The 9,207-nt window shown below is 51.6% G+C and overlaps 1 protein-coding gene across 1 annotated transcript; it reads left to right on the top strand.

The window, feature by feature from the left end:
• The first annotated feature begins 822 nt into the window (after window positions 1-822).
• On the top strand, window positions 823-2,601 carry LOC112092918. The gene has a single exon (XM_024170227.1). It carries the CDS (start codon window positions 823-825, stop codon window positions 2,599-2,601), a length of 1,779 nt encoding a protein of 592 aa, XP_024025995.1.
• The last annotated feature ends 6,606 nt before the right edge of the window (window positions 2,602-9,207 follow it).

Below are 9,207 nucleotides of genomic sequence, written 5' to 3' on the forward strand. Positions count from 1 at the left end.
CTGAGAATAGGCTCGGAGTTGGGGGCACAGGACCGGGAAAAATTGGTCGAGTTTCTCCAAGAAAGCCTCGACGTGTTCGCTTGGACCCACGAGGACATGGAAGGGATAAGCCCCGATGTCATGTGTCACCGACTAAACATCGACGACAAGTTATTGCCAAAGAGACAGAAGCGTCGACCAATGAACGCCGAGAGGTCCGAAGCCCTGCGGGTAGAAGTGGACAAGCTCATGAGGAACAACTTCATCCGAGAAGTCTGATACCCAAAATGGGTGTCAAATCCTGTCAGGGTGAGGAAGCCGAACGGGGAGTGGCGAACGTGTGTCGACTTCAGTGACTTGAATAAAGCCTGTCCTAAGGACAGCTTCCCACTACCCCGAATCGACCAGTTGGTCGACGCCACGGCAAGACACGAGCTACTGAGCTTCATGGATGCATACTCTGGGTACAACCAGATACCAATGCTCGATCGCGACGAAAAGCACACGGCGTTTGTCACCGACAGAGGGCTCTACTGTTACTGAGTGATGCCCTTCGGTCTCAAGAATGCTGGAGCGACCTACCAACGCCTCGTCAACAAGATGTTCGCGGGGTAGATAGGAAAGACTATGGAGGTCTACGTCGACGATATGCTGGTAAAGAGCAGGAAGGCCGAAGACCATGAGGAGGACCTAGGAAGAATGTTCGGTGTTCTCAGAACGTACAACATGAAGCTGAACCCTCGGAAGTGTGCCTTCGGCGTTGCTTCAGGGAAGTTCTTGGGTTTCATGGTGAGCAGCTGAGGAATCGTGGCCAATCCGCAAAAGATTCAGGCCTTCCTCGACATGGCATCGCCAAGGAAGCCCAAGGAGGTCCAGAAGCTGACAGGCTGTGTGGCCGCACTAAATAGGTTTATCTCCAAATCCACGGATAAGTCCGTACCGTTCTTTGACACCCTGAGGGGAAGCAAGTCGTTTCTATGGACGGAAGAGTGCGAGCAGGCGTTCCAACAACTGAAGGAACACATTGGCAAACCCCCTATGCTGTCCAAACCTGTGACCGGGGAGGTGCTGAGCCTTTACCTGGCGGTCTCGGAGCACGCCATTAGTTCGGTGTTAACCCGCGAAGAGAAGAAGGTGCAGCTGCCAGTGTATTACACTAGCAAGCGCCTCCTCGACGCGGAGACGAGGTATCCCCAGATGGAAAAACTCGCCCTCGCGCTAGTTGTGACAGAGAGGAAGTTACGGCACTACTTCCAGGCCCATAGCGTTCAGGTCTTGACTAATCATCCCCTCAGACAGGTGCTGCAAAAGCCCGACGCCTCTGGTCGACTCCTTAAATGGTCGATAGAGCTCAGCCAGTTCGATATCGATTACAAACCACGGACTGCTATCAAGGGCCAAGCCCTAGCCGACTTCGTGGCAGAGTTCACAGGTCTTCCAGCCGAGGTCGAGGAAGCCGATGAGCCACCACGATGGAAGCTCTACGTCGACGGAAGCTCCATCGACAACGGCAGCGGGGCGGGACTGGTGTTACTCACGCCGGAAGGACACAAGGTCACCTCGGTCGTCAGGTTCGAATTCCCCACGTCCAACAACGAAGCGGAGTACGAGGCACTGCTCGCCGGACTCCGGTTGGCGGAGCACCTGAAAGCTGAAAACCTCGACATCTTCAGTGATTCACAACTCATTGTGAATCAAGTGAAGGGCCAGTACCAGACCAGGGACGAGAAGATGGCTGCGTACCTGAAGAAGGTTAGGGAAGGCCTGGGAAAGTTCACCACCTATGACATACAGCAGGTACCGAGGGCAGAGAATTGCAACGCCGATGCACTCGCTAGGCTGGCGACGTCGAGAGACGCATATATTTTGAACCTGGTACCCTTAGAGGTCCTGAAAACTCCGTCCACGGAGAAGCGGCCCGAAGTCGCACCAGTGGACCTCCAACCTAGCTGGATGGATCCAATCATTAGGTACTTGGTCAACGGCGAGCTTCCTGAGGACAGGCGGCAGGCCCAAAAGATGAAGTACCAGGCAGCAAGATACACGATGCACGACAACCTCCTCTACCGCAGAGGATATTCGACGCCCTTGCTCAGGTGCCTCGGCGCAGAGGAGGCAAAGAGGGTGCTATCGGAGGTGCACGATGGGGTTTGCGGGAATCACGCGGAAGGACAGTCCTTAGCCTACAAAATATTACGGCAAGGGTATTACTGGCCCAGTCTAAAAAAAGATGCGACCGAGTACGCAAAAAGGTGTGTAAGCTGCCAGAGGTACGCCCCGACCCCTCGACTGTACTCAGAGGACCTAACGTCCATACTATCCCCCTGGCCCTTCGCAAAGTGGGGGATTGACCTCATTGGTCCCCTGCACAAAACCTCAGGGAGGTACAAGTTCGCTATAGTCGCCGTCGACTACTTCACGAAGTGGGTCGAAGCTGAGCCGTTGACGGCCATCTCGGAGGCGAAATGCACAAACTTCATATGGAACAACATTGTGTGCAGGTTCGGTGTCCCGCACTCCCTCGTGTCCGACAACGGAAAGCAGTTCAACAACGACAACACCAGCCAGTTTTGCGAGCTGCTAGGGATCCACAAGAACTTTTCCTCTATCGTGTACCCCTAGTCTAACGGGCAGGTCGAGGCTATCAATAAGATAATCAGAGTCACGCTCAAACGACGCCTTGACGCCTACAAAGGAAAGTGGGCCGAAGAGTTGCCAAAAGTGCTGTGGGCCTACCGAACAAAAAGTAGAACTACCACGGGGGAAACCCCATTCTCAATGGCCTATGGGTTCGAAGCAGTCTTGCTAGTAGAGGTGTCCATTCCGACCGACCGGATAACCCGGTACGAGGAGGATAGGAACGCCGAACTGATGAACTTGGAGCTCGACCTCTTAGAAGAACGACGCACAAATGCGCAGTTAAGGCTCACCGCATACCAGGCAAGAACGGCCAGGTATTATAATAAGAAGGTCAAGCCGAAGCGCTTCGGGGTCGGGGACCTAGTTTTGCAGGTGGTAACCCCCAACACGAAACCCAAGAACTCCGGAGCCTTAGGTCCGACCTGGGAAGGGCCCTACAGAATAAAAGAGGTTGTCGCAAACGGGTCATATCGACTGGCGGAGCTCGACGGTCGAAGCATCAAGCACACATGGAATGCGGACCAGTTGAAGGTTTACTACTAGTGACCACGAGAAGCGTCGACCTAATAGACCAGGCTAAATGTCTTCTACTTGTATTCTTTCATTTCCCCGTTCTGGCAGGCTGAAAAGCCAACTTGTAACCCATACGCTAATAAATATACGTCGATACGTCGACTAATTCTTACTATACGAGTATGATCTTCTACAATTGTCGATACGTCGACCAAAAATTATCGATACGTCGACCAAAAATTGTCGATATGTCGACTAAAGTCGTCGATACAACGACGACGATGCGCCGAAGACAAGTCCAAAGCCTTGTTCTTGGCAAGGGGGCGATGTGAGCCCTCACGAACTTGCAAAGACGGTAGAGCTTTGGCCCAACCGTGCTTTGAGCGACTGCGAGTTTTTCTACGCTCCTCACATCCCACTATCTACGTCGAAGAGTCTACAGTGATGTGCCAAGGCTGACTTCTCAAACTCAGCCTCGACAAGGGGGTACTAAGGCCCAACAATGAGGCCCCCCAGCAAAAAGCACAACGCTCGTTACTCACAAGAGGCAGTCGAGCCTACACTTGGCAAAATATCAAAGAGAATATACACATACGCAACATCCACACAAACAGTGAGTAAAAGCACGAATATTTTATGAAAAGCATATATAAAAAGTAAAAATTAGTCTCGACCTTATGGTCATTACAAACTATCAAATTTAGTATGGGCCTCGTGGCCCTAAAAAAAAGGAGAGAAGAGGAGGGGGGTTGCAGCAAAAAATATAAACGGAAGGCCCTGGCTAGAGTCTTCTCCTTACTCGCCGTCGCCGCCCGCAGCCTGCTCCTCACCACTACGTACCTGGTCGACACCCTCGGACCCCTGCGGCGGCTTGGCCCCCTGAGGCGGCTCGACCACCTCCACGCCATCACTGTCAGACTCGTCCACAAAGGATAAGTCAACGTCCGGACGTTTCTGGCGGAAGCGGTCGAGGATTTGTTCCCCCGCGGACTGCATCAGGGACATCTGAAACTCTTCAAACTCGGCGGAGGCCTGGTAGGCCTCGAGCCTCTGGTTAACGAGCTCTTCGAAGTCGGTTGAGGATTTGAATTGCTGCACGTGGCCCGCGATCAAGTCCTTGAGCTCCTGGGACTTCTTGAAAGCATCAAGCTGGCATCGACCATGCGGTGGAAGTCCTCGGAGGATAGGAAGTCCGAGATGGCTCTCGAAGTAGCCTCTTTTTGGCGCTTCTGGAACTCCCGAGACGAGAGGTATGTCTCAACCCCCTTGGAGCTTCCCTCCTGAAAGCCTTCCTTGTAGCTGCTGGATTTTTCGGTGGAAATACTATCCTCGAGGGACCACACCTTTGCCTTCTCGACCTCCAAGTCTGTCGAGAGCTCGTCTCGAACCGCACGAAGGGCGGTGATCTCCTTCTCGACAGCCGCCGCAAGCGTCTTCTCCCCCTTGAGGATGGCCTCCAGCTCTACGTAATTCTGGAGAGTAAGCTCAAGAGCCTGAATTCCAAAGGAAAGAGAATGCGATCAAGACGGAGAAACCCAAACAAAAAGAAAAGGGTCTGCGAGAAGTCGAGGTCGAGGCTTACTGAGATTTGACGCTTCACAGTCAGGCGCTGCCGGTCCAGGATGCTCTCCCCGGCGAAAACATCCCAAGGGTCCTCGTGAAAGAAGGTGTATATGGCTTGCAGAGGAAGGCTAAAGTGAGGCGGGAGGTGCAAAGCGTGAGTGAGGTCGAGGTCGACAACGTCGGACACAATGAACGAGGGGTCATCAATCTTCGACCCCGGAAGCAGGATAGGCTCAAGGGAAGGGAGCGGGATCGCCAGGTTCGCCGCGACCTCGGCACCTTTGTTCTTTTCGAGGCGCCGAGCTTTCCCGGAAGCCCCCGCGACTACAGGAGGCGCCCGTGGCTCGGTCACCTTTTGCCTCTTCGACGGAGGGGGTTCGACCACGAATACCCCCTTCCTAGGGGTCCTGGCGGAGCCTGGCAAGACAGCAGCCTCGGCCGTATGTAGACTCGACGTCCCACTCGATCCCGCACCGGTCGTGCTCTTCTTCGGCTTGACGAGGATGCTGTACTTCATCTCGGATGGCACGGCTACGCGAAAAATGAAGTCAGCTTAGGAACACCTCGACTACGTCCCCCGGACTTTGCTAAAGAAAAAAAAAAGGGGGGCTCAGGAGAAAAACCTGACTTACCGCTGAGGAGATCGGCGGGAGGGGTAACGGGTCGACGTGGGGCGGGAAGATCGACGATGAGGCCGTACAGCTATTGGTTCTCTTTTGTGTTGAGAACAGAGGCACGCCAACGGTCAGGGGAAAGCGACAGTATCTTCTCGACGCGAGCGAGCGCGGATGCTAGGAGCGTCGGACGGTCGACTTCTTCACCTGCGAGATTGAAACATCGTCAGAAGGCTCGACAGCTGCACATAAACCTGCGAGAAAGGAAAAAGGCGGAGAAACGTACAGTATTTGCTAAATACTGTCTGTGTCCCCACCGGTCGCTCGTCGTCGAGGGGGTGAGAGTTAAAATTACCCCCTAGGAAGAAGAATTGGGGTTTCCACCCGTCGGCACTGGTGGTCTTCCCGATGACCACAGGTGGGACAGGAGGTTTGGACTTAGCGTAGGAAGCTATGTAAAAGAATCCCCTCTGCCCAGGGGAAGCCCGAAGGGAGTAGCAATACAAAAATTCCTCGACGCTGAGGTCGAGGCTCAAAATTTTCCTCCACAATATTATCATGGAGTTTATTGTCACCGAACAATTGGGTGACAATTGTGCGGGCGAGATCCTGTGAAGGCCGCAGAGAGCCTTCACGAAGGGGTGAAAGGGCAAGGTTAGCCCAAAGGCGAGTGCTCGGGTGTACACGGTCATATGACCGGGAGGAGGATTGTGCGCCCTGTCGTGGGGGGTCGGAATGATCACGTAGAAGTGAAGGGGGTCAATCCCTGCGTCGACAAATGCCTTTCTAGTGGCGTGGGGCCTGATCTTGGACGGGTCGAGGTCTGTGGCCAGCCCTGAAAGCGTACTCGTAGGCGCAGCCCCATACCCTTGGCGCCCGGGAGAGCTGGCCTGCGGGTCAACACCCTCGTCGTCAAGGAGAACGAGTGCATCTTGTTGGGAAGACGAGGCAGACACGTCAGCGTATTCCTCGACTTGGCGAAGTAGGGAGTCCCCACTTCTGCCCAAAGACGTGCTGGAGGTAGCGACATCTAGGGGGTCTTCTCTGACCTTATGCTCGGAAACCTCTCGACCTCTAACCTGCTTCGACGACATGTTCTGAAAATGAGAGGCAAAGAGGGAGTTAGCTCCTAGCGGTCGAGAGGTCGAAAGCGCAAGGTTAGAGAAACATACTACACCGCCAGCCACGGAGGCTCAGAGCCAAGTCCGAGGCCCTCAATGGCGACCAGGAGGTCATACATGTGCAGCCCCGCCGTCGGCGTAAGGCCGGCGGCACCAGGCAAGGACGTTTTTCCCCCTCTTTTTATCTGCAACACATTTCGACGCGACGGTCGCAGACGAGGCGACCGGACACAGGGGGAATAAGGACTTACCGGAGTTGGAGGACGCTTGAGTCTGAGAACGATGGACGGTGCAAACGCGGAACATGCATGGAGGAAACGTCTCGGGGGAAAATCCGGCAGAATAACGGCGTCTTGAAAGCTCGGTGGTCAGAAATGCAAAGGTAAGGGCCTATATATACCCGCAAGAGAGGAAGACAAAAGGTCTTCGAGGAGTCCAAAAAGGCTCCAGATCTCGACCGTAGAATTTGAATCGGTACCATCTGACGGTGGATCCGAGAAGGCATGATCGAATGGCTGGGGAGAGAGCGACAAGAAAGGACTTGATCCGACGGTGATGTTTCATCCCCCCGTCCAACGTGGCGTTAGGAAAACGAGGACGTGACAGTTCGTACAATCGGCGTGACTGCTCCACTACCCGAGAGACTAGCCGCAATGATCACAATACTCGCGAGCCGCAGTCCTAAACCACAGAAAGGTCCCTTTCCACGCGGCATCATCAACGTTGTACAGCTAGGAAAGTCACACCGCGACATTCCAGTCTAGGGGGTAATTGTTACACCATAGTCGAGACATCGACCATTCCTTCAAAAGACCGACGCCGAGGACTCCCGCGCGGAGGACCAGCTGTTGGCATCGAGGGTAAGGCATAGCAAACGTGCCCTATACGTCGAGAGATAGCGCAAGAGGAGAGGCGCCGGGCGAGGGCTCTACGGGCTGAGACCGCTGCGTCGAGGGAACATTGTCGGTCCTTTTTGCCAGGAGTCATGTCAACCCGAGGAGGGAAGTACTGATCCGACTGTTACTGCAGAAGTCAGGAAGTCAGGCGGCAGGTTGAGAGTATCAGCCGTATTTCCTGGAAAAGTCATCATCAAAGGCCCACCTACCCTCACGAGAATCGAGAACAGAAGATGGCTTCCACCTTGGGAGTCGGGAATATGTAATCGAATGTAGAGGCCTATAAATAGAAGGAACGAAACCCAGAAAGGGGTTAGACACCATTGGTATTACAGAGAGAACTTGTAAACATCTGAGAAAATAGTGCATGCACAAGTGGATTAGGCATAAAATTATTGCCGAACCACTATAAAATCCTTGTCCCTTCTACGTTACTTTACTGCTTATTACTTGATTCTGTGGTTAGTGCGACCGTGAGCGTTTCTAGAGAGGTAATCACGAGTTGTCAGAAAAACACCGTCAACACTATCTAAATACAAATTCAAGTTTTGACTCACTCAAACATAAACTCAAAAAGATTCTCATCTCAAATCAGAACTCAAATGTATACAACCAAACACAAACTCAAATTACAAGTTCAACTCAAGTTATAACTTAAAATCAACTCAAGAATTATATTCAAGTTAAACTCCAAAAGAATAAGCCCTAATTGTTCTGCTTATCCACTAAATGAGATAGGAAGTGATGATTTAAAAAAAAAAATCTTCCTTGGGAAGAATAAGATAACAATAAACAATGTCAAAAGGCGCCTGGAAGAGATGCACATCCCATCCGAAAAGGATTAAAGAAAGAGAAAGATCGACCCTTCTAAAAGATAAGTTGAAGTTGGCTGTTTTACACTTTTTGTACTTAGTATTGCTGAGTAAGGAGAAGTACAACCAACACATTGGGGTCAACTCCTCAAAATTGTTGATGACCTTGATCAATGCCGCACCTTCCCATGGGGGAGGCGAACGTACCATCATTTGATGCATTATTGCCAAAGTTTGAACCTAGTAAAAAAGTCAAAGAATGCACTTAAGAAGCATACATGGTATTGTCCTGGGTTCATACTACCGTTGATGGTAAGTAAAATTTTGTTTGAACCGTACAATCTGAACATTTAATTTATTATGTTGCATGCCAATCATAACCTTATTAATTTGATTGTTCATTTTTGTTGCTATTACCATTCGAGTGCATTCCCGCCCTAAGGCCAGAGTTTGCGGAGAAAAAGAATGTTGTCACGGGTTAGGAGCCAAGGATTTGTCGCTAGGTCACAAAGTTTAGGAAGAAGCAGGCTCTGCCTTTGGAGGTGATTCTAAATGCGATTAGGGATAGCAAGGTTGGGTGTCCCAAGATTTTGTTTTTTGGTTGAGTATTACATTTGCGTGTAGGGTAATAATTTTAAGTGGCTAACTTTCTTGATATACGGAGCATCCTTATCCCAACTCCGGAGTTGTAAGCCAACCACATGCAGAGTTTTGCCGATGCTACTGAAGTGAGCAGCATCTTCTGGAAAGACATTTGGCGTGCCGATTTAGAAGCCCGATGGAACTTCCTTCGTTTGAATGGTTACGATCAAGTCCGTGGAGGAGATTGAGGGGTTTTGAAGATGTTACACATGAGGATTCTAGACCTCAGCAGGGTACCTCTCTTGTTGACCTGCCCAGATCGTCGCGGTCTAACCCTCCTATCGATGAGTCTATTCCACCGCAGACTAGTCCTCTAGTCGATCAGTCTATTTTGCGCAGGCTACTTCTCCTACCAACGAAATGAGGGTTCTACATGAGCTTAAGTCTCTCAATTAAATAGTAGAAAAGTTTAGCACCGAGACCAAAT

The sequence above is a fragment of the Morus notabilis genome, unplaced genomic scaffold, assembly GCF_000414095.1.
Source record: "Morus notabilis unplaced genomic scaffold, ASM41409v2 Scaffold437, whole genome shotgun sequence".
In the NCBI taxonomy this organism is placed as follows: Eukaryota; Viridiplantae; Streptophyta; class Magnoliopsida; order Rosales; family Moraceae; genus Morus; species Morus notabilis.

What these genes read in the sequence shown, in the direction of transcription:
- LOC112092918 (XM_024170227.1), top strand. Translation starts at nt 823, where the DNA reads ATGGCATCGCCAAGGAAGCCCAAGGAGGTCCAGAAGCTGACAGGCTGT.